General features: G+C 47.5%; 1 protein-coding gene across 5 annotated transcripts in view; it reads right to left on the minus strand.

Moving 5' to 3' along the window:
• Positions 1–25,186, minus strand: part of EPHB1 (EPH receptor B1) — a 474,340-nt gene that overhangs the window by 8,556 nt on the left and 440,598 nt on the right. For all 5 annotated transcript variants that reach the window (XM_077865055.1, XM_077865054.1, XM_077865053.1 and 2 more), the window contains one exon: positions 4,811–4,960. In XM_077865055.1, coding sequence (XP_077721181.1) covers positions 4,811–4,960 — 150 coding nt within the window. The remainder of the gene's footprint in view (positions 1–4,810; positions 4,961–25,186) is intronic.

The following is a 25,186-nucleotide window of genomic DNA, read 5'->3' on the forward strand; positions in this document are numbered from 1 at the left end:
CATTCTAGGTGGTGGAAAAACAAACGAGCATACAGACCATACCAATATTAGCACAATATACAAACTGGTCGACTGTGAGCATTCACTTTTGAATATGTTGCACCACCAACAGATTTTTACCTCTGCCAAACTTTAGTCAATCAGATTACCGGCTATCCTCTTAGGAGGGCATTACAGCCCGTTTTCCCCAGGAGGAAGCAGAGGCACACAGTCAAGTAACCTGCCAGAGAATCCACAGCTGGGAAATGGTAGAGTTGAGAATAAGTCTCAGGGGTATCTAATTTTAAGTTCAGAATACCTGGAAGCCCCTTTCCAAACTGTCTGTGGGGCTGCTATTGTAATCTCAGCCTGGAGAACTGCCTGTGGAGCTGTTTGGTGTCTTCATGGCAGCAAACAGGGGTATGGAACTAAACCAAGTAATACATGAGGAAGAGTGGCCGGGCATCCTTCCCATCAGCCTGGCTCAGAAATTGGCACCCTTTCCCAGCTCCTTCTGGGCAGCCAGACTGAGGGGCCCTGTCACAGAGTCCCCAGTCACTGTGGAGACAAGTGGGATTATCCATTGAATGACTCTTTGGGTTTCTTAAGGACAAACTAGGTAGGGCCGGCAGGAGGGGCTAGTGTCTGTACTCAATTTCCGATGGGGCTAGGAACTCCCAAAGTCTTCCAATGTGGGGCAGCTCATGTTCCTCTAAACTGCTGGCATCTCTGCTCAAATTATCTGATGCCAGAGCCCAAAATAGTACTTATCCCCACAGACAAGTTTTTCTCGGATCTGCTTATGACAGGTAAGAGCACTGGAGTCAGGGCCCTTCTGCAGGTGGCACAGCTCCATGATGTGACCAGCTGACCCAGGTACTTGGCAGGGTACCAAGAGCCTGGAGGACCCACGCATGCACTGAATCCTCTGTCTGTGAGCTTCGGATCAAATGCAACTTAACTACATTTCCCTTGTCTCCTCTGCATGCCACTTTGTTGGAAATGTTGAAGACTCTTCTGGCACTTGTTTTTGTATTTCTTTCGTTTGTTGGTATACTGACTTTCTTTTTAGGAGGCCATCACAACCACTGATCCCTCCTCCCTGCAGGTCAGACAGGAGCGAGACCCACACACTGTGCTGGCTAGGGGCAAAGACACTGGAGGCCTGGGTTCAAGTCCTAGTTTCACTTCTTATTTAGCTCCAGAACCGTGGGAGAGCCACTTGACTTCTGAAAATTGCACAGATGGGGTTATTAAAAAGATTACATGACACAACGAGGGGATGTTGAACATCACACACATGAATAATAGAAGGAAACTCTTCATCAGATGGAGGCTGTCATCCCTGCCACATCTACTACAGTAGATGTCTCTGCAAAGGGGGTTACTATTCTGAAGCTGGTCACTTGGAGGTCTAGGAGGATTGTGTTTGAGAGGCACCAAGCACATAGTAGAGGGTTAATTGATTCCAGATCTTTATTTTTCACCTTCCAGAATAGAGGATAGCCATTCATGTTTACAAAATGGGACTTTATGCCATTTGCTATGTCTTCTAGATAATTTTGCTGTTACTACTTGGGTTGATATTCTGGAAGCATTGATGCCTCTTGTACATTGAAAAAAAAAAAAAGCCTTTACCTGCCACCCTAAAGAAAAACATTACCTAGGTCATTAATTGATTTATCTGCTCAAGTCTTTCATTGAAGTGCTGTGCCTTTGAATAATTTTATTCTTTTTAAGGATCTGGGCGCTTTCCAAATTTTCTGAGTATATAACTTTTAATCAAAACATTTTTATTTCAGAAAAATAATTATGGTCCTCTAATGGGGTTTTGGAATTATTCTCTGTCACATCTGCTTTGCTAGCAGGTATGGAAAACAGGGAGGAGATATGGAGAAGCACCTTACATCTGGCCACCTGATGGCTGTAAACACCAGTGACCACGTTTGAACTGTATGGAAAGATACAGCCCAAGGTTGGGGGCATAGGGTGTTCTGAGCAGACCTGAGAATGGGAGTGAGTCCTGGGCCGCTTTCCTTGTTTTGTAACAGGATGAGATACACGGATGTTGAAAACACTGGAGATTAGAATGAGAGTAGATGGTATTTCCATAAAGAAGCAAGAGCCAGTTGAGGCAACCGTCACCCGAGCAGAGCAGCCTGCTAGCTCACTTGGAATGGTCTGCAGCAACTCTCCGGGCCTCTGAAGGTCAGCACAAGCCAATGCCCTGGACCCTAAGGGGCCAGGCCAGGGAGTGGTGAGGGACTGCCTTTGTTTCCCTGTACCTGGACAAGGCAGGGGTGGGGGAGTAGGGTTAGGGGGAAAGAACTGGATGGGGTCAGAGGCAGGTAGTCTGACCCCAGTGCCTCCTAGGAAGGGACTGGAGCTTCTTGGGAGATGAGCAGGGGCCCCCTGCCCTGGCCCTCCTGTCCTCAGTGGGCTAGCGGCTGCCCCCGGACACGTCTTTCCCATCAGTGAGTCCGAGGGCCCCCGCTCCCCCTTCCACAGAGGAGAGTGAAGTGGAGAAGCTCAGAGCAGTGGAGGAACCAGGGCAGAGGGGGTTAAGTTGAGCTCTGATGTTTCAGTAAAACCGCAGCTCCTCTCCACAGACACTGCCACTCTCATTATCTCTGTCAATCACATCCAAGCAGCAGAACTTCCAAGTTCTCTCTCTGGCTGACAAACTCTCTGTACATGTTCAAAGACCTTCCTGGGCTCCGGAAGCCCAATTACCAGCACTCCGACTTGCCTCTGCAATTCCCTTTCTTAAAGCCTTTCAATTGTCATCTGTAGAATCCTTCACTGCCACCACCTCCGTGGTTTCCGCCGAGTGGGGCTGCAGCCGGGCAGATGCAGGTCCGCCTGGCTCTCCCTCAGCCGGGCCATCTCCAAGTGGGCCTCGTGCCCCCAGATGCCCACCTTCCACCCAGAGCAGGACTACGCTCGGGGCCATGCTTAGGGGTTTTGTGTGTGGGGGGAGAATACAGCACAACTGGAATAAATTGCTACTTGGCACATGTTCCTCTTCCCTTTGAGACCCAGCTCAAGCATCCGATACCTGGGACGCTTTCCCCTCCTGCCCCTACCAAATGTCCCCACGGCCCGGTGTATGCGCCGCAGGACCGTGACCGCCCCAGAGCACGACCGACACTTGCAGTGCTTAGCAGTGACCAGTGTTTGCTGAGCGAATGATTTGGGAGTTCTGGAAGTCTAATACCAGAAGCTCCATTTGTTTTCAGCATAGGTGAACTCATTTGCTGAGAATATCTTGAATGTCAAATCTTGCCTGTCAGACAGTTTCATAATCCATTCTATGTGTGCTGAATTGTTCTTAATAGGATTAAAGTCTCAGGGAAGGGCCTCCATGTTTCTGAATCACATTTATTACTCCTCAAGCTGACGGGATGGATGCAGCTGGGGTGCAGTTGATTTCATGAACGCAGCCTCGACATCAATTCTGACATTTACTGCTTTGACATGCTACAGGGGTACAGGTGAGGCGTGGATAATCATAGATGAGAGGGGACCCATGGCCCTGGGGCCTGGTTAACGATGCAGCCATTTCACCTGCCCTGGGTTGATGCCACTGCACCCATGGGAGCAGGGTGCACCCCTACAGCAGGACCCAGCCCCTCCCCACAGTCCCATCGGGAAATGTTTCCTGAGCCCTCAGACCGCCACCTTTCTCATTCTTCTGAGCACCTGACACGGTTCTAATTCTCTGGCTGGACAGAAGGCTTGGTGAGGCCAGATTTCTCAAGTTAACAGTGCCCCAGAGCCACCCAAGCATGGAGATGTATATGGTGTAGCTAGTTGCCCAGCAGAGCAGATCTGGACTGGGGATAGCCCTGCCTCTTCCTGCTGCTAGGTTGGAAAATGTAGTAACTGCCCCCAAGGAGATGGGAAGAGTAAGTGGAACAGGAATGCAGGCTTTGCAATCCTCTCAGCTCCAGAGGGAGAGGAGATATTAAAAATACAAAAGCGGAATGGTCCGGGGGAAGAGCGCAGGATCAAAGGCAGTGTGGAAATCCATATGTGACTTTCGACTGGGGCCTTAACAAAGCACATCATCCTCAAAAGTCTTCCTCACCATTTAGCAGTTATGAAACAAAGGGTCCCAACCGGAACACCTCTGTTTAAAGCATCTCAGATGATCCTTCTTCTCCCTTGCTCGCCCCTTGCTGTCCTTGGAGGCAGCCTGGAGGGGTGGTGCCCTCCACTCGGATAGGGTCCCACTCCCGCGGGTCATCTGAACCTGACTGGCTTTGGGGAGCCTGCTCAGCTCCTCCTTCACTGATAGGTGACAAAGGCCCCCAAAGAGTAGACTCTCAGGAAAGAAGGGCCCTTTCCCATTCTTCTCTTTAAGAAGAGGTGTGAGCCACAGAGAAACTGCAACTGGCTCATGGCAGCCCATGGCCCCCGGCAGCGCATCTGTCAGAACAGACAGCATTGCTCCCCACTGATGTGTACACAGGGACAACACGCAGGCTGGGCGCTTTGAAGCAGGGCCGAATCTCTGCTCTATCCTTCTCTAGTTCATCGTCCACAGCCATTCAGAACTAGCCCCGGGGCTCCTGGATTGGCCCTGGCACCTATATGGGCCTTTGGGGGCATTGGGATTGCCATATCTCCATGCCTGGACTCCTCGGTTGGCTCCAACATTGGTGCCAAGGGGGTCCTTGCACCGCCCCCACACTCACTCCATGCCCGGACACCCCACGTTCAGATTGTAAGGCCCTGAGCTGAAACCAGATAGGAAGATCTGGCATGCCACTGCCCGTGGGAACCCCTGGATGGGGGTTTGTGGCAACCAGGTACCACTGACACTCACATCTTGGTTGGACATATCCCAGTAGGGTCTCTCTCCAAACGACATGACTTCCCACATGACAATCCCGTAGCTCCAGACATCGCTGGCAGACGTGAACTTGCGGTAGGCAATGGCCTCTGGAGCTGTCCATCTCACGGGGATCTTTCCTCCCTGGAAGACAGAGAAGCCGGTCAGCCCAACTGTCAGGTTTCTAGTTGAAGGCAGGAGAAAATGAACTCTGCATGCACATCCTTTCCGCTCCCCTACCCTCCTGTCTCATGAATCAGGACAGCCAGGGTAGTCCGCGCTGCCTTTATGCACCTGCATACAGGGGCTCAAGGAGGATCCTTGTGGGCCGTGCTGCTCTCACACTGAATGTGGGCACACCACCCGTGAGGCGACGGCTGTACTGAAGCTTCGTTGGTCCCCAGTTCCCCGCACACTGATCCTCATGTGGCCATTGCAGGGGTGGGTAGGAGAGGGAGTGGAAATGTATGCGCAAGCCAACATGCAATTCCGTACTACACAAGATTGGCCATGTGAGCCGTGAGATGTGAGTTATGGCAGTCTTCGTTCTGCAGCACTGTAACGCTCACAGCATTGAGTCAGGAGGAAGCAAAACAAATGCAAAAACAGGCAAGTGGTAGGCAGTACTTCCTGGGGGCCTCCTTCTACAGGATCACACTGTGCTGCCCTCTGCCCCAGTTTCCTCATCATGTTCTATCTGTATGCAGGGGCAGTGGAGAGTGTTCCTCATCCTGCAGCTTGGGGACAGCCCTGGGCTGCCCTGGGGTGAAGGGTGCTCAGGTTTCTGCGGACACTGGCTACCTTCCCTGCCTCTCAGTGTTGGTTGATCTTTAAAGGCTGGAGATACACTTTCTACTTTTATTTTTATTTATTTATTTTTTTTAAAGATTTTTTTTAAATTTTTATTTATTTATGATAGTCACACACAGAGAGAGAGAGAGAGAGAGAGAGGCAGAGACATAGGCAGAGGGAGAAGCAGGCTCCATGCACCAGGAGCCCGACGTGGGATTCGATCCCGGGTCTCCAGGATCGCGCCCTGGGCCAAAGGCAGGCCTAAACCGCTGCACCACCCAGGGATCCCCACTTTCTACTTTTATGCCTGCTTCTCTTCTTTTTTTTTTTTTTTAATTTATTTATGATAGTCACACAAAGAGAGAGAGAGAGGCAGAGACACAGACAGAGGGAGAAGCAGACTCCATGCACCGGGAGCCCGACGTGGGATTCGATCCCGGGTCTCCAGGATCGCGCCCTGGGCCAAAGGCAGGCGCTAAACCGCTGCGCCACCCAGGGATCCCTGCCTGCATCTCTTCTTGCCCTCCAACCCCACGCTGGATGTTTCCAGCTTGGATCTCTGCTTGGCCTTCAGCTTGTCTGCCACACCATGGGCTGTTTTGTGTACCTAAGGGATTGATAGCCATCCATTCATTCATCTGCCCCGTCAACATTAGGCAATGGGTATCACTTTGTGCTAAGCCCTTTTTGAGATGCAGGTATCCCAGAGATGAGCCAGCCATGGTCCCTGCCCTCTGGCTGCATAGGGAATGGGGAGGCAGACAGACAACAGACACTTGAAATGTGTTGTTAGCAGGATGGAAAGTGAGAAGTGTGCAGCCCAGGGGGACACAGGGCATTGTGACAACCAGGAGACTCCCTAACATAGGTAGTGGGTGGGCAAGGTGGCTGGCAGTAGCCAGAGGGCCAGCGTCCTGTGGAGTTAAGAGCACCTAGAGCCTTTGGTTGGGTCCAGATTCCAGTACTGCCCCTTTCAACCCTTGTGACCTAGGGCAAGTTACCTAACCTCTCTGTGCCAATCTTTCTCATTAGCAAAATGGGGGTAATGATCACACACAATGTAGTCTGATTGTGGATGGTGTGGGTTACTATCCACACAGTGCTTGCGACAGGGCCTGACATGCTGCACCCGTGGGAACTGTTACTTCACCATATGTTTAGTCCCAGGGGACAAGCAAAAGTTAACCAGGCAAAGGGGAGGGAGAAGGGAAGTCAAGGCAGGGAAGAACATGCATAGGCGCTGGGGTAAGAGTAGGGATGATAACTACCTGGAAGGGGGAGCCCAACGTGGCTGCAGCTTGGCAGTCCCTAAGGGAAATGGGGGGGCGGGGGCGGAGTGCAGGGCACACTCTGCAGGGAACCGATGCCACTCCGCTCCTCGGAGTGAAGTGGGGGCACTGGCCAACACTGCCCTCCACAGCTCATCAATCTCTAGAACAAACATGATCCTCATTTTCACATCTTCCTGCCAAGTAGCGGGCTCTCCCTCCCCAGCCTTTCCCTCTGCCTGGTCTCTGACTGCACAATACATGAGGCTCCCCCCTCCCATCCGCATCTGCCTCATGCCTCCGCCGAAGGAGGCTATTTTTATGCTGACCGCTCTCACGATCTGTTCCAATCACCAGAGATGCATGTTGGACTTTGGCAAAAATACCTTTAAAATGTGTAAGTTGTTAATCTGAGTGCAAGTGACAGAAAAAGGAGCAAGCAACAAAGTGCATTTCTATCTGGTTTCCTGACCAGAGCCTGGGAGGAGGAACGGCTGCCCTGCCGGGCCCGAATCTCCCCAGGTGCACATCCAGCTTCCTGCAAAGAAGCCAGTCCTGATTTCCCCGAGGATGATGGCAGGCCGTCGTGGCAGGAGACATCTTCAGCTCAAATACCAGCAACGTGACAAATGCCTGGAGGACAGGCCTGGACCTCTGCCGCACCGGGGTGCTTTGTTTTCATCCTCCTCCAGAACAGGAATGAGCTCACTGGTTTTATCTACAAGGTGCCCATGGCTGGGAAGAGAGGTGGAAAATTCAGCCAGTGAACCAGGAGTCATTAAACACTTGGATGCCAGTGTCCACCACTGAGGTGGACACCACACCTGGGCCCCAAGGGAGGGGTTTCTGAACTCTCACAATACCTGGGCTAAGTGAGGCAGGAGAGAGCAGGAGTTTAATGAATGTGAGTATGTCTGTGTGTGTGTGTATGAGAAAGAGAGAGAGAGAGAGAGAGAGAGAGAGAGAGAGAATGTGACTGTGTATATATATGTGTGTGTGTGTAAATGGGAGAGAGAATGTGACTCTGTGTGTATGTGTGTGTGTGAGACAGAGAAGAAATGTGACTCTCCCTGTGTGTGTGTGTGTGTGTGTGTGTGTGTGTGACAGAGAGAGAGAGAGAGAGAGAGAGAGAGAGAGAATGGGGCTCTGTGAGTACTTATCAATATGTGTGAGAGCAGAGTGTGAGACAGAGAGAAAGCTTGGCCGTGTAGGTCTGTGGAGAAGCGAGTTCGGGCTTATCTTGTGTGTGTATGGTTGTGTCAGAGAGGGGGAGGGGACATGAAGTGGCTCTTCTGAATTTCAAAGAGGTGGTTTGGGAGTCTGAAGGTGTCCTCTCTGCCAAGTCTGGAGCAGACCCCAGGGGCTGCCGGTGACAGCTGTTGAGTTGCTCCCTCTTGCATGTAAAGTGGCGGAGCTGGGCCTGCTGGCAAAGCGCCTCAGCCCTCCCGCCACCTTGTGCTGCTGGGCCTCACTGAACACTGAGTTTGGCCTGTCACGGCCACCCCCCCCCTCCAATGCCAGCAGGGAGCAGAGCCTTCCAGAAGAGCCGCCCTGGACAGACAGGTGACAGCTTGTCACACCAGCTCTCCCACTCAGCCAAGAGAGCAGGAGATGCTGACCTCTGAGGCGAACAAAAGGAAGGGAAAGCAAAAGGAGCACAAGGATGGGTGCTGTCCTTCCTGACAATTTTCAACTATTCCTCCCAGCTTTTCAAGCATCACGTCATCAGCATTACCTTCTGATGCTCAGAGGTAACTACGGTGATCATTACTTAGCTTGTCTTTGGATGAGTGAAAGGAAAGCTATTAATTTAGAATATAGTGACCAGCCCCGTGGAGGGAGAACGGAAGAAAAGTTAATGGAATGGTGTTACAGCAGACAGAGGTTTGCTAGTGAGGACAGTCCTCCGACTGGAAGGGAAGTCTGGACCAGAAGGCCCAAGGCCAAAGCATTCATTTGATTGCAACATGCTCTAGAAGTCACTGGCTCCCACCAAAGCAGGAAGGAGGAAGGAGCACAGAGGAGGAGTGGTTTGCCCTGTTGGATGAGAAAGAACATGAGGGAAGAATTCTCAGGGGGTTGAGGAACAGACGAGGCTCACTGGGAAGGAATCTGCATCCACATGGGCAGAGGGAGGCTGACACCAGGTTTCAAGGGAGCACTGTCCCCCAGCACAGTGTTTCTTCAAGATGCCAGGTGACTGCTATCCCCAGGGACTTGAAAGCAGTCTGCATCCTGCAGGGATCCAGTTTCCCCAGAGCTGCCATGGCTCACTGCTGGGTGTGCAGGAGGGAGAAGGTCAGAGGAGGGAGGAGCATCTCACCACCATCAGGGCCCTAGGCTCCCCACAGGACTTCATACACTGACCTTCCCTGTAAAGCTTTGCACTGTTGTGCTGCTGAGATATTCTTCAAAAGTTTGAAATTCACTGCTTCAGAATAATCATGCCTTACCTCTGGCATAAGATAAACTAGAAAACGTGTGTGTGTGTGTGTGTGTGTGTGTATGTGTGTGTGTATGTGTGTGTACTTTGACAAAATAAGAGCAGATATTTGGCCGTGGATTAATTCTAACCCAGCCATCTTCAGGGTCAACCTGCCAGCAGCTGTGACCAACAGGTGGCGGGTCTTAGTGTAGAGATACTTTAGTACCTCAGCCAAAGCCAGACTGCAACAAGCACCTTGGTTTTAGACTTCTAGCTTCCAGAACAGAGAGAGAATAAATTCCTGTTGTTTAAAGCACCCATGCTGCCCAGCATCCCCGCGGAGATGAGGCAGTCAGTGATGAGCCTCAGCTCCATTCTCGAGGATCAAGGGATAGCCCCAGTGCCACCAGCCAGCTCACTCTCCTGTCACAGTGGGATTAAACAGGCACAGCTCATAGTTTTGGTCCTAAAACCCAGTCAATTGTGGAGTTTTACAGGCCAAAGTCTGAGCATCACACCGATTCCCCTTGCTGATTACTTATCCTAGTGATGCCCATAAAAGTAACACTTCTGTGGGCGAGAGGCATTGCTACAGTACTTTTCTCTGCCATCTTGTGTGAGATGAAGTCTCAGTGGGGATATAGCAGGAATCCAGACACTCATGAATACTGAGTATGGTGATAAAAGACTTGTTCATCAAATATTGGGATCATGCTGCATGAGGAATCCCCTTGAAGTCTGGAAGCTATAGGTTTATGACCAAGAGCATCATGTAATATCTCTGAATTTCACAATAAACAACTCTCCAAGAGGTTTACAACATATAAAACATATTGGAATTGTTGTGAAGATTCAACATGTTGTATGTGTAAACCGCTCAATGTATTTTTGTTACCATTAAAAGAGATTTATTGAGTTGTGTATGTTGGATTGTATCCCGTCCCCCCTCAAAAGACATATGTTCAAGTTCTAACCTTCTGTACCAGTGAATGTGACCTTATTTGGAAATTGAGTGCTTCAAAATGTAACCAAGTAAGATGAGATCATACTGGATGGGGAGATCATACCCAACATCCAATGACTGGTATCCAAAGAAAGCCATGTGAAGACACAGAGACGGACAGGAGGGAATAACATATGAAGATGGAGGCAGAAATTGGAATGATGTACCTGCAAGCCAAGGAATGCCAAGGATTGACAGCAATAGCCGGAAACTAAGAGAAAGTCATGGAAGAGATTGTTCTCTAGAGCCTTGGGAGGGGGGAGGAAGCTTGATCCAGCCAGCACCTTGGTTTTAGACTTCTATCTTCCAGAACACAGAGAGAATAAATCCCTGTTGTTTGAAGCTACGCAGTTTGTGATACTTTGTAACAGCAGTCACAGAAAACTAATACACTGAGGATATAAATATTTATTAGGCCCTAGCTTAAAAATACTGCTGCTGAATTCCCAGGTGGCAGAGCTGCCCCGGGCTGCCGCTAGGGGGCAGTGGGATTTGGGAGTGAGAGTACCTGTACCATTTAGATGGAAGCCCGCCAGGTAAACCTCGGCCCCCTCTGTTGACATTTCCTTGGTGCTGTTGATCAGACCCAGGCCAGTGTACACCTTGAAAGAACTGCCCTTCCTTTAGCAATGTGAGCGCTGCGTGGAGAGGACATCAAGAGGCAGCACCATGGCCCTTCCACTGGTGTGGTAATGAGGACAACAGTCAGAAGGCAGCTCTGATGACCATGCTGGAGCCACTGTCGCTACTCCTACTTGCTGGAGAGGCATGATATGCCCAAGGAAGAATCTATCCTCATTGTACCAGAGTGGCCAAAGACCCAGCTTGGCCACTCTAGGCCTAGGCAGTTGCATCTTAGCTGTGTACGGCAAGAGCTGAAGGCAGCATCAATACCCTCATTCTTGGCATACCCAGAAAACCTAGGCTGGTGGTTCTCCAACCTGGCTGTTCATTGGAATCACTCTGGAAAAGGCTTTCCCACCTTCCTTCCTTCCTTCCTTCCTTCCTTCCTTCCTTCCTTCCTTCCTTCCTTCCTTCCTTCCTTCCTTCCTTCTTTCCTTCGTTTCTTTAAATGCCAACACGTATCCTAATTTATATAGAATCTCTGGTTGTGGTGGAGCCTAAGCGCTGGTAGGTTTTAACATTTTAACATGCTTCAGGTGATGCTAATGTGCAGTCATTAGAATGCAGCCACCAGCCTGGAACAGTGGTTCTTAAATTTGAGTGTACATAAGAATCTCCTGGAAGTCTTGTTAAAATACACATCACAGAACCCTAATCCAGACTTTCGAATTTACCAGTTCTGGGGATAGGGTTTGAGAATGTACATTTCTAACAAATTCCCAGTGTGGTTCCCACACTTGAAGAACCACTGGCATAGACCCGCCAAGCATAAATCATGGATTGAGTGAGGTCTTATCTTGAATACCAACTCTGGGCATTGTTAATGGCTGGGTTGAGAAGGATTCCGAGACTTCATCTGGGCTCAGCAAGGAAGAGGGCCGTGACTGATGAGCGATGTCTGCCACGGGTGAGGGAATGAATGGCTATATATAGGGCATGTATTTGCCAACATTACGCTAAACCTCAAAAGATCTCAAAATGATGGGAAAAAGGCAGCAAGCTGGTTTCACCAAAGTTTCCACCAAGTATAGCTATGGGCGAAGGCAAGTGTGGGGTGAATTGAAGTTTCCATTGCACAGAAAGTGTCCCTCTGGAGTGGCCTTCGGACACTCCCTGTGGAGCAGTGGCCGTCCTGACCGTGCATCTGGTCAGCCTAGGTGAGGCGTCTGCCCCTGAGAGGGGCTCTGTGCAGCCCTCTGTGGACAGCTCAGACACAGATGGCCCTGCGGTCAGGGTGCGTGCATGGGACACGCCCTCCTCCCGTTCCCTAGTCACTGTCCACTGCCCTGGACCGAGAAGTCTAACGTGGCTCTAACCATTAAATTAAGAAAGTATATTAGAACGAACGTCTCTATTCAAAAGCGCTCTGAAAGTACACTGACCCATTTCGCCCAACCTAATCAGCAAAGTGATTTTTCCAGATAAGACCCGTATCAGCCAGGAAGGAAAAGCAGGTTCTGCCTAAAAGGTTATCTTTCTTGAGTGTTACCAGCTTCTAACAGCCAGTGGAAATGGCTTCTGGCTGCGGAATTGCAATCGAGTCTATATAATAAAGAGGCTGTTCCTAGTTCCCCAGGATGCCAGGAATTTGCATGAAAACAGTCTCTCCATCTTCTGAGAGAGTTCATCTGGCCCTGCTGCTTATTTCTTTCCAGAAGCCACAATCTTGATGGTGACACTGTAATTTATTACCATGCTAAGGATTATGATGCAACATACAGAGAATTAGAACTTTAGGTGGGAAACAGGCTGCAGGAACAGGTGAGCTTTTGGAGAGGATGGTCTTATTTGTCATGCAAATGACACAAATAACAGAGAAAAAGGGCTGGGAGAAAAGACAACCTAGAAAGACACACTGCGTTGGCTGCAGACAAAATTGTTTCTAAATAGAATGTTTTTCAAAGCTTTTCTTGAAGCATTAGTTGCTTCTCCAAAATGAATGACACAATGTATTTTGTCCTCGTAATAAAATATGTGATTTGAATAACTACAAATGGAGAGATTTACAGTCAGTGGGGTCCTTGCTACCTCTCCCCTGAGCTTTGCGAGCACTGAAAACCTTCTGTGAGATGCTGCGAAAGGTAATTGCAGCCCAAACATAATTTTCCAGCAGCTAGAGAAAGGCCTATTTGGACATAAATTAACTAAAAATATGCGGATGATAGTGTGTGTTTCATGTGTGAAGAACAGAAAGGCCACTTGGTGACGTTTCCCAGCTGGAAAAAAAAATCCCGTTCAACCAAACAGACGCTGTCTCTCTGTACTCTAGCAGCAAGGCAAACAGCTGTCTTTTACTACTCACCCTCGAAATAGCCCCTGATGGCTGAGATGGGGACAGGCATTATTATTATTATTTTTGTCACACAGCACTTACTGAGTTTATAATTAAAAAGAAAGGGGGAGAGACAGGGGCCAAAGAATTCACTGGCTGCCTTTATTCACTTGCCAAGAGGCTGTGTCTTGCTCCCTTCTCTGGGCCGGGCCAGGGAACCATACCACTGCTGCCCTGAAGAGGGCACTGTCCTGGGGATCCTGAAGCGCTAATGGGCTCAGGGACAGGATGGGCCTGGTCTCTCCTGGTGCAGTCCCAGAAGCCTGGGTCTTGCTCTCAACGCTCCTGAAAAGCAGGCCCCTGGAGTGAGTGGTTGGATTTAGTGGCCCAGTGGGCTGCAGATTCTCTGCCCTTGGCCTTCCCAGATGGTGGACTGCTGGTGACGCAGGGAGGGAGCCAGTCCTCATCAAGGACCTGGTGAAGCAAGAATGAATCCATCATGCCTACCGCTGAAAAGAACTGCCCATTCCCGAGGTGGAGGGGGGTCCGTGAACCTCTGGGTCCTTTGGTGGACAAGGTTGTGGGGAGGATCAGGGAACGGAGGAGGGGCAGGCTGAGGAAGGGGTGAGGCAGTCACCCTGCCATCGACCTTTTGCTTCCTGTGCCATGTCCACTATGTATCCACTGCTCCTCTGAAAGAGGCAAGTGCTGTGCTTTTTCTCGGAGCCCCACTCACACCCACACTGCTTCACTGCTGTCCACTCTAAGAGGACTGACCCCAGGGCTTTCCTACTTGTCCCTCTGTCCCCGGGGCTCCTGTCTCTGTCAATAACCTGTGATGGCCATCCCACCTTTGCCCCTGTGCCTCCCCCATGAGCTCAGGCTCCGCGCTCTTCTTGCATTGCATTCCTGCCCGATGCACCATGCATGAGGACCCTCAAGCTTCCTGGGGCAGGGCTGCACCTCCCTGGGGTGCAGCGTGGCTGGGGCTGCCGATTCTCTGTGGTCTGTAGACTGAGGCTGATCTCTGCAGGGACTTCTCAGAGACCTCTGTCCAGCCATGTGCGAAGCCTGCGGGGTCTATTCTATCGCCCTCGATGAGTTGACGACTGCCTTTGATTCTTTCCCTCCTCTTCACATGATGTAAACATCTAACAGACTGTCCATGGCAACCCCTTTTAATAGATATACTGGGTATATTCCTTAAGCACAGTGTAATTTGGGGTGCCTTACCAATGTCCACTAGCCACACTTCTAGTCTCTCTTCCTGTCTCCACCCTCCAACAGCTATTTTAAAATAATCAGTCACATTAAATAGCTTAAGCTCTTCTGGCCTTCTGAACCACACTCCCTTCTTGGCACAGCTTCTCTCTCAAACAATCCCAGCAGTTATAACCAAGTCACTTAACCACTCTGTCTTACTGTCTCCACCTGCCAATAGGGATAATAATGCTTAATTATCTCAGAGGGGCGTATGAGGAGCTGCTGGCTGATGCTAGCAGAGTGTGAGATGTGCAGCGAGGCTGCTCTGCTTGCCTCCAGGCATGAGTCCTGTTCTGTGAGGCACACATCTGCCTCTGGTGGGGGTGAGGGGTGGCCAGGGAGGGCAGGACCAGCCCCAAAGACCATCAGGGAGGCCAGCTCCTCCCTGTGTACCTTACCCATCAGGTATGTGGAGCAGGTATTCTGAAGCTCATTTTACAAGCACTGGGAGCTGGTGAGGAGAGGAGGGCAGCCTGGGGCCACCCTTGATCCAAGGTGGAGAGGGAGCTTAAATCTGGGTCCTCCCATGCCAAATCCTGCGCTGCCTTTTCCTTATAGCAGGAACAAGAAAGAGGAAGGAAAGAGAAATGGAGGAGGGTGTCCCCATTTGTGGAGGACTGGCTTCTGTTTTACTTTCACAGAGCGTGGAGCCCCTGACTCTCAGCCAGGGGTCGGTCCCATCCCACCTGCACTGTTTCCACTGTCCAAGGCCAAGCGAGTTTTGGGATACAAAAGACCATGTGAGTGTACTGCACTTTTGATGTTTGGGGAACATTTGCTGAGAGATAAGAATATTAAAGTGTATTTCAAAGTGAAATAGGGAGGGAAAAAAACCATGTATTGCTTTGTTTGTAAAAACAAAGCCTTAACAAGCAGAGTGAGTGTACAGGCCAGGAAAAAGTTAGGAAGACTGATGGGACTCAGTGTGAGGGAGGGAATGGGGGACATGGGAGGACTCCACAAACCGCGGCAGGAGTTAAATGGGCAAAATGTTTTGGGAAATAAACTTTTTCTACCAAAACTTTAAATATGCAATTCTTAACATCACCACGAGGGGCAGATGAACATCATGTGCCTCCAGATGTGATACTCTGACAAGGGCACACCATCAGTTATGTAATGTATAATGCGTAACCCGGGTCTAATCAAACTGAAAATGAGGAAGGTTTTAGTTATGTTTTTTAAAAAGATGGTATTTAAAAATATCAATATCATAAAAACAAAAGAAGGCTGTGAAAATACTCCAGGTTAAAAAGGACTAAATAAGCATGACAACAAAATGCAACATCTGATCTGAGACTGGATGCTGTACTAGGTGGAAAAGGTACTTAAAAGGACATTTTGGGGTCAGTTAACAAAATTAGAATACAGAGAGGCATTTTATCCATATCAAATGACTGAAGTTGACAGCTATACTATAGTTATGTTAGAGGATGTTCCTGCTCTCAGGAAATGCAGAAGTACACAGTGAAGTATATGGGGACATGGAGCCATAAGGTATCCAACATTTCTTTCAAGAATTTAGGAAAATAAAAGTTTATTTTTTGGAGGGGGAGCAGGCAAATGATAAAGAAATGGAGGTGAAGTGATAATAATAGGTAAAGAATCTGGAAAAAAAAAGGTATGAGTGTATTACTCTTATTTTTTTCTTATTTAAGGTTGAAGGTATTTTAAAAATGCAAAATGTGAAAATTCTATATCCCAGGGATCTCTGTTCTTAGAATTTATTGTACAGAGATATCCATATGAGGGTGCAGAGACATCCATGTAAGAACAGTCACTGAAGCTCTGTTTGAAGTGATACAACATCAGAAGCTACCAGGATGACCATCCAAAGGGAGCTAGTTAGTCTCCACTTTCCTTCATACGAAGGATGCCTGAGACACCGACAAGGGCAGCAGCGAAGTCTCCAAAGGCATGAAGTAAGGTACTAAGAGAGGAAAAGGTCATGTTCATGACATACTCTTAAGTAACAGAGCAAGTGGATGAAGAGGTGGCATGTATGGATGAGACCATTTTGGAGACCACAAAAGACACACCCACACCAAACTATTACTGACAGTGACTTTCAGGAATTGGGGATAGAAAGTCTGTTTCACTTTGTGATTTAAACACACTTTTATTTTATGATGTTTTTAAGCATTGTTTTTATACATAAAACCAGACTAACATTAAAAAAAATAAGGTGGGACGCCTGGGTGGCTCAGTGGTTGAGCGTCTGCCTTTGGCTCAGGGCATGATCCTGGGATCCTGGAATCGAGTCCCGCATTGGGCTCCCCAAAGGGAGCCTGCGTCTCCCTCTGCCTATATCTCTGCCTCTCTCTCTCTCTCTCTCTGTCTCTCATGAAAAATTAAATAAAATCTTTGAAGAAAGGCATTCTAGAAACTTCTTTCTTTGGATAGGCTGACCTCCCAAGTTGGACTATAAGTTCCCTTCTCTCTGGCTGGTCTGGGATCAGTCCTCCCCTAGGTGTGGGTGGAAGGAGTGAGGTCATGATAGCCAAAGGTCTGGTGAGTGGGGCTGGTGATAACAGCCACTAAGAGCCAGAGAGAAAGGCTTTTAAGTCCAGGGTTGGAGGAGTAGAGACAGAGGGGTCTCTTCTTCCCACTGTGAAGCACCCAGCTGCCATGGCCCACCATATTGCTCCCTGGGTATACCATTTTCCTACTTGGTATCTCAGGTCACCAGAGACATATTGTCACTTGTTAACTTCTTTTTTTAAAAAAAGATTTTATTTATTTATTCATGAGAGACACATACACACACACACACACACACACACACACACACACAGGCAGAGACACAGGCAGAGAGAGAAGCAGGCTCCATGCAGGGTGCCCGATGTGGGACTTGATGCTGGGACCACAGGATGACGTCCTGAGCTGAAGGCAGATGCTCAACCGCTGAGCCACCCAGGCGTCCCTAATTTCTTAATTCACTTCACAAACAGTTACTGAGCAGCACACACAAGCCTGAGGATACCATGATAAAAGAGGAAGCCAGGCCAGTGGCGAGGAGAGAAGAATGCCCGGCTGGGTAGAACTTGAGGAGTGTGGCAGAGGCTTAGGGGAGTAACTGACCAGTGGCTGGGGGGGTGGGTACTGACACGCAACCAGGTGCAGTTTGGGAGAGCAACGTTGAGGGCACAGCAGAGGCTGGCCTTGGGTCCAGGCGCCCATGGTTGTTCTAATCCCTCACCCTTTGGCCTCGGATGCTGTTGGTATGCATAGGTCTGCTGGCCAGAAGCCTTGCTTGAGGTGTGCTGGGGTCTCCAGCTTGATGTGGACTTCAGCCAATGCTGCAGGCATCTTCTCTGTCCTTTCACTGGTGACTGATCTATTTTCTGATATGCTTTAGGATTTACACTCCATTCCCGCATTCCTTAGAAAACCAACTCCTGGGGTTGTTTCCACATTCCTAGACCTAATTTCCCCAACCTGGTGGGTCTAGGTCCCTGGTCTTTGCCTCCTTGCCTGTGAATAAATTTACCATATGGCTGTCCCAAAGGCAGTTGAGTTCTTCACAGTGGAAAAAGACACCCCTCAGTGTTTGCTTCTCCAACCCTGTACTTGAACCTTTCTCTGTGGCTCTTAGTGGCTGTCACCACCAGCCCCACTAACTGGACTTGGGGCTTTCCTAAACTTGCCATAGCCTTGAAGCTCTGTCTAGGACTATGTGGTCTTTGTTCTAGAATTTTCTATAATTGTGACAGTCACAGTAGCATCTCCTGCTGAAGTCCAAAACACCCCCTTTTCAGAGGGTTCAGAATCCATTTTATCTGGGGGCGGGTGAATTGTGAACCACACTCCTCCTAGTTACCATTTCCACCAGATCCATGGTCTCGCAAGGCCTAAAACCCATATTCACCATTCTGTGGGAGCCCAAATGGTTCAGGAGATAATCCTCAACCACAAGTCAAGAGAAGTCCTAGAAGGTTCCCAAGATATACTACGGCTTTTGTGCATGAGATAAAGAGATGCCTTCTCATCCGGTCTTGTTGGAGAACCTCCTGGAGGCTCTACACCCTGTAGGAACATTTCAATGTTTCCCAAGGCCTTTAAGACTTTCACATTTCTGGGCCCTTCAAGGCTGTATTTTCCTGCCTATGGCAAAGGATGGGTAGGATTAGATAAGTGAAGGGCAGGACTTCCTATCCCTGGAGCAGAGAGGGATGAGGGCAGAGAAGTAGGAATTAATAAGCTGGCATATTTGTGGGCAGAGAGGCGCTTGTCTGTTTCCCCCTTCTTTTGCCCCCCCTCAAATAAATTAGAGTGTTCACATCAAAGATGTGGGCAGAGTGGATAGTGATGGAACAAGACCAGGTCTGCAAGTCAACAGCCTAAGACAGGAATTGGGAACAGATGAGAATCTTAATGTTTTTAGCCAAAGGTCATTCCAAAACTTTCCCAGGCAAAAATCAAAGAGAATGTGATCCTCAGAATGTTATTTGGCTGACTTTTCAAGCAGAGTAAAGGAACATTTGGAACATTTAATCAGATTATGGAACTACCATCCAAAATATCAATGACAAGTATAACATGGTGGCTAGGGTTGAAAAACATCATTCTGTAGCATAATAATAAAGATTGGTTCAGATAAGAATCATCAATGGATGCTAAAACTGGGGGCGGGGGGATTTCTACGAAGAGCAGGATGTTTGCACAGCCTTTCTTCCCACAGTTTGCTTATCAGTTATCACAGGGGAAAAAATGCAATATATACAGTATGCAAATACACAGTGGAGAAGTTGGACAAAACGTTGACCAGGTGATCAAAATTCATGGCACCAATGAAGGGCACATGGACCTCGTATGTCTTGAGGAATGACAACCTAGGAAATATACAACATCACTTATGTAGGATTATAGCCAAGAATGTAGAACCTGAAACTAATTATGAGGAATACCAGAAAAACCCCAAAGGAAGATCGTTCTATTAATGAAAAAAAAAAAGTGACTGTGTTCCTAAAAAAAAGTCAATGTCATGAAAGACAAAGAAAGACAGTGGAATTGTTCCAGATTGAAGAAGAACAGCCAATTGCAAGACCTGACCTTAGACTGCAGGACCTGGAGGGCATTCACTTCTAGGAGAGATTAGTTTTAACAAATTGAGATCATAGCCATTTTTTGGAATTCTTACTCATATAAAAAGTTTGAAAAAATCTCCTTCTCAGTTGATTGGGTATCTAGAGGAGTTCTCTGACCAAACTGGCATTTCATTTGAAGTTGTTCTTATAGAGAAGAGAGGAGAGTCCCAAGACATTTCTATCGTGGTTTCAAGGCAGACAGTAAAAAAAAAAAAAAAAAAAAAAGTAATATGGACAGCATCCTAGCTTGGAAGCTCCTAAAATGTAATACAATTTCCCTGGGATCTTCTTCAAAGACCAATATTTAGCATGGCCTGTAGACTCTCTGGAAGGCCTGGAACAAGTGTGATTAGGGACAGAGATATTGACCACATAAAATAACCTATTATCATCACAATTGATTGCCTATACTTTCCAAATACTATACGTGTAGTGGCAAAACACTTGTTTGAAAGGAAAGCTTGGTAAAAGCTCAGAATCTAAAATTGATAAAACAGAAGCTGCCATGGTTGAAGCAGAGTAATGGTCTGGAGCCCAGCTGTGTGTCCCCATCACCCAGCAGGGTCCCTGACCACCCTTCATAATTACTTACTGTGAAGTCCTATGCACTGAACTGCCTGTCAATGGACCTTTCAGACCGAGTAATGCTACATGATTGGAAAGGAGATGAAAGTCTTGAAAAATCCCTATTAATACAGGACGTGGAGGGAAGAGCACTGGCCACAGGGGTAGAGAGGCTTTCTGCAGACTCATGTACAAGAGGTGACATCACAATTGTTTTCCTTGCCTTTAATTCACCTATACGTAAGAACATAATTGTTTTAATTTTGATTTTGTGAAGGACCCTAAAAGTTTTCCCTGTCTCAAATGGCTAGGCCTGTTGATGGTTCAAGTATTGATCACACCTAAACGCAGCGCATGCTTCCTGAAACTGACTGAATAGATTCTAATATCCTAATCCAGGCTTTTCTGTTACAATGTCATATATACATTTTGAAAAAAAAAAAAAAAAACAAAACTCATTTTCTGCCAACTGACACAATAAAATAACACAGCCTATCAGAAAAAAATTACATTTGGAGACGACCATTCAAAATGTAACAAAAACACCACACTCCTAATAAAGAAATAGCAGCATGGGTAAATTACGAACTGCCTTTGCACCAGCCTATCCGTCCTTACTTCTACAGCCTAAGCCCTGGATTTTGTGTTTCCTCGTAGGAGACAGAGGTCCTTAGGGAGTGGCTGGGTGGGTGGGGGCGCAGCGGTCACATCTCATGGAGATCAGTTCCATCAAAATGCCGAATCTGATCCAGAGGGTAGATTTCCTTGCTCCCAAATTAAAATTTAACACAAAGGAAAATATTTCAGTTTCCACATCTTCAGATTCACCAGGTAACAAGAGTGGAAAACACAGCAGTTCTGGAAACCATGAAACTACTATTTGCACAAAAGAAAGATCTTTCTGTCAAGGTTCTTTTTTTTTTTTTTTTTTTTTTTTTTTTTTTTTTTTTTTTTTTACTTAAGCTCTTCTTATTATGCTAAGGCTCTCTCTTTCCTTGTAAGAAAACTTGTCTCTGATTGCTTTAAGATATAAGTACCCTGTGGGGTGCTTGGGTGGCTCAGGTTGAGCCTCTGACTTTTCATTTTGGCTCCGGTCAAGATCTCAGGGTCTGAGATGGAGCTCCATGTGGGCCTCCTCACTCAGCATGGGCTCTACTTAAGATTCTCTCCCTCTCCCTCTACCCCTTCCCCTGCTTACTCACTCTCCATCTCTCTCTCTCTCCAAGAACTAAATAAAATCTTTTGAAAAAGACATAAATATCCTGAGTCAAGATTAGATGAAACCATAGGACTTCCCCATTATGCTGACATCCTCCCCCCATTTGCTGGTCACCAAATGAGGGAGTTTGCACTGAGGAATAGGCACTATAACAGAACAGGCTATGTTTCCACTCCCATTTTTATGAGGCACCTGAGTTGGTGAGAGCAGATGGGCATTTGTCAAGTATCCACTGGCCACCAACTGCTCTGCTGGGCACTTTACATATTTAATATCCTCCAGTTTTCACAATCATACTGAGACCTAGATTTTTTTTAAGACTTTATTTATTCATGAGACACACACACACACACACACAGAGGCAGAGACACAGGCAGAGGGAGGAGCAGGCTCCATGCAGGTAGCCCAACGTGGGACTCGATCCCGGGTCTCCAGGATCAGGCCAGGCCCTGGGCTGAAGGCAGGCACTAAACTGCTGAGCCACCCGAGCTACCCTGAGACCTAGATTTTAATCCCCATTTTATAGGTAAGGAAGCTGAGGCTCTTGAAGTAAATATCTCATGCAGGTTACACAATGTGTTAATGGCCGAGCCAAGGGGCTTCGATAGCACTGCTGTCCAAATTTCTGTTCTTTACATTGCATTGGTTGCTAGATTAAGACCTGCCACTTGTGTTACTGAATGGAACTAGTTCCTACACTGCTAATTATATTTGGCACATCATGTGTCATTGGAGCAAACACCCCCCCTCCCAATCGGAGAAAAAAATGTATTTTACAGAGATTAAGAATGACTTACTCTATTTCATCAGCTTTTATGGTAACTTTTATTTTGTTATATTTTATAGGGTTTTAGAAATTTATTAAAACACCTTCAACACGATATTTTTCCTTTGATCTTTACAATAATGTGATATAGACCACATATAATATACTATTCTCATTTTTTTACCTATTTTTTTACTATTCCCATTAAAAAAATTTTTTTTAATTTTTATTTATTTATGATAGGCACACAGTGAGAGAGAGAGGCAGAGACACAGGCAGAGGGAGAAGCAGGCTCCATGCACCGGGAGCCCGATGTGGGATTTGATCCTGGGTCTCCAGGATCGTGCCCTGGGCCAAAGGCAGGCGCTAAACCGCTGCATCACCCAGGGATCCCTTTACTATTCCCATTTGATGGATAATGAAATGGAGCCTCAGAGAGGCTTACCCCAAGTTAATAATTGGCAGAGGAGGACCCAAGTCACGTTTTCTGGCTCAAAATTCATCCTTGTCCTTATTACTACAGAGGGGACCACCCTTCAGAATTATCTGCAGTGAAGTCCTATGCATTGAAATTGTCATTAGAGCTACTGGACCGAGTTATGCTATATGATTTGAAATTTGATGAAAACACTGAAAAATAAAGCAAGGAAAGGATGACTTTAGTGTGTTTGTATTGAAGATAATGATTACTGGTAGGATAATGGGAATCAAAGGCCAATACAAACAACCAAAAAACCCCTGAATAATGGATTGTAAGTGATAGTGTCTTATTTACTTACTAAAATAATTTTCTAATACCGAGAATTACTGCAGAATACTAATTATCATTTTAAGATAATAGAACCATATTGTATAATAGGAAAAAAAGTAATTTAGGAGGTACACTGGCCCCTCCCCCATTAGGGCCTCCCCTTCCCCTTCCTTCTACCCACCCACTCCCTCTTCTACCCCAGCATTTCCTGGCCAAAGTTCTGCACTTTCGATTGCTCAGGGTAAAATATCAGAGCCATTTAAGACCATTTGATTGGTGGTGTTGGTTTTAAAAGCACATGGACTCACATTGGTTGGCACTTTGGGGTGGAGTCCACCCAGATTTCCTGCCATCTTCTATATCCCTGGGGTAGGCCGAATTTCTTTCCAGAGAAGTTTAAAAACATTCTGGAGCTTCAAGTCAAGCCCCATGGCCACTCCTGGCTAAGTCATGGCTCAGAGTCCTGGGGTGTGTGCCCAGAATAAGCACCTCTGATAGACATGAAGTCAGAAAACACGTGTGGACAAAAGCAGGCACCTTTGACCCATCTGGCATGAAGCAGCAAGATATGAAGCTACGGGGCCGGCCCCAGGCACAGGAGGGTTGAGGCTTTGCATTTTAGGGGTGAATTCTCACATGATAAATGAATAGAAGGTCAGCCTTGCTCTGGTCAGCTGGGTCACCTCGCCTCTGTCTCCCCACTGCTCAGCTCCTTGGCCACAAGAAAAAAACAAACAAACGAAGCCCTGACAGGTCACTCTGAGAACCTAGCCACGCTCACCAAGAAAAGAACTATCCGCCTCCAACAAAGCAGAGAGCCGGCCGCGAGGAGAGGCAGGCAGCTTGCGATTCACGAGCCGGATCCACGGCTTTGGACCCTTCCTTAGTTTTCTTTTTATCAAACACCCAGATGGCATGTGTTCTCTAAGTGAGCAACATTAGTGGAGGTCTACGTGGATCTTTTCACAGAGAATCTTCCCTTCCTTTTTCTTATTCTCTCCCAGGGAAAGGGTTTAGTTGAATGCTTTTGTGGGAGGATTAAAATAAAATCTTCACCTCTAAAATCCTCCCTGCCTGTTTCCCTGCAGCTAGACGATCTGCCAAGTGAGTTCGCCAGTGGCCTTTGATCAGGTGTCCTCCTGGTCTTCCCTCCTCACTCCGCTTTCTCTTCTTTCTCTCTCCCTCATACTCCTACTCTCTTTTTTTTAACCCCTGGATCTGTAAACTGTACCAGGTGAGAGGGTCTTGGCTGCTTTTGGATTTGGAATTCTGCTTTCTCAGAGGAAGTGCAATATGCTCAGTCTTGATAGTGCTGGTTTTGAGCTACTGGGGTCTTTAGAAAATCACTCTTGCTTCTGTGTGCTCTTGGAGAGCTGGGTTGAAGGGCCTACATTCCCTTTCCAGGAGAAACACCTCACCTTAGAGAGATTTGCTAGACCCACAGACCTCTTTTTGTGAGGCGGCTCTGCTCCGTGGAGGGCTCATAGGCCAAGCCCTGTTAGAAGGCCCTGTTAGGTCAGGTGCACAGGACAGGCACCTCCACCCTCCAAATCAACTTGTCTACCAATGGTAGGACTCCTGAAGAACTAGAAGAAGATTTGCAAAGACTTCCAGAATCTCAGGGCTGGTCAGAGCTTTCAGAACTTGAGAAGTCCCTGTTGCATAACCCCTTAGGCCATAGGTCTTTGAAGGCAGTGCTCCTGCAAAGATGTACCACCACTTCATGAATTTAGCAAACAGGGATTCTAATATGTTTGTTTTGTTTGTTTGTTTGTTTAGCTTTTCCTTAATTATCATGCAGTAAGGTTCTCCTGACTGTGGGTAAGTTCCAGATGTATATCCAAGACCTTCCATGTTGTGTACTACATTCCATCCTTTCTCGTCTGATTGCCCACCTGCCCAGTGATAGGGGTAGAGTTGGTCTCTTAGGATTCACATGAGCTTGCTAGGACTGCTGTAACATAGTATTATAAACTGAGTGGCTTAAAACAATAGAAATTTATTGTCTCACAGTTCTGCAGCCTGGAAGTCTAAAATCAAGGCATTGGCAGGGCTAATCTCCCTCTGAAATCGGCAGGAGACAATCCTTCCTTGCCTTTTCTAGCTTGTGGTATCTGCTGGCAACCCCTGCCTTTCCTTTGCTTGTCAATTTATCCCTCCAGTCTCTACCCCTGTCATCACATGGCCATCTTTACCCTGTGTGCATCTGTCTAAATTTTCCGCATCTAATAAGGATGCTGATGATTGGTTTTAAGGTCCACCCTCATCTAGTATGACCCTATCTTAACTTGATTATATCTGCAAAGACCCTATTTCCAAATAAGGTCACAGTCACC

The sequence above is a fragment of the Canis aureus genome, chromosome 22, assembly GCF_053574225.1.
Source record: "Canis aureus isolate CA01 chromosome 22, VMU_Caureus_v.1.0, whole genome shotgun sequence".
Classification (NCBI taxonomy): domain Eukaryota; kingdom Metazoa; phylum Chordata; class Mammalia; order Carnivora; family Canidae; genus Canis; species Canis aureus.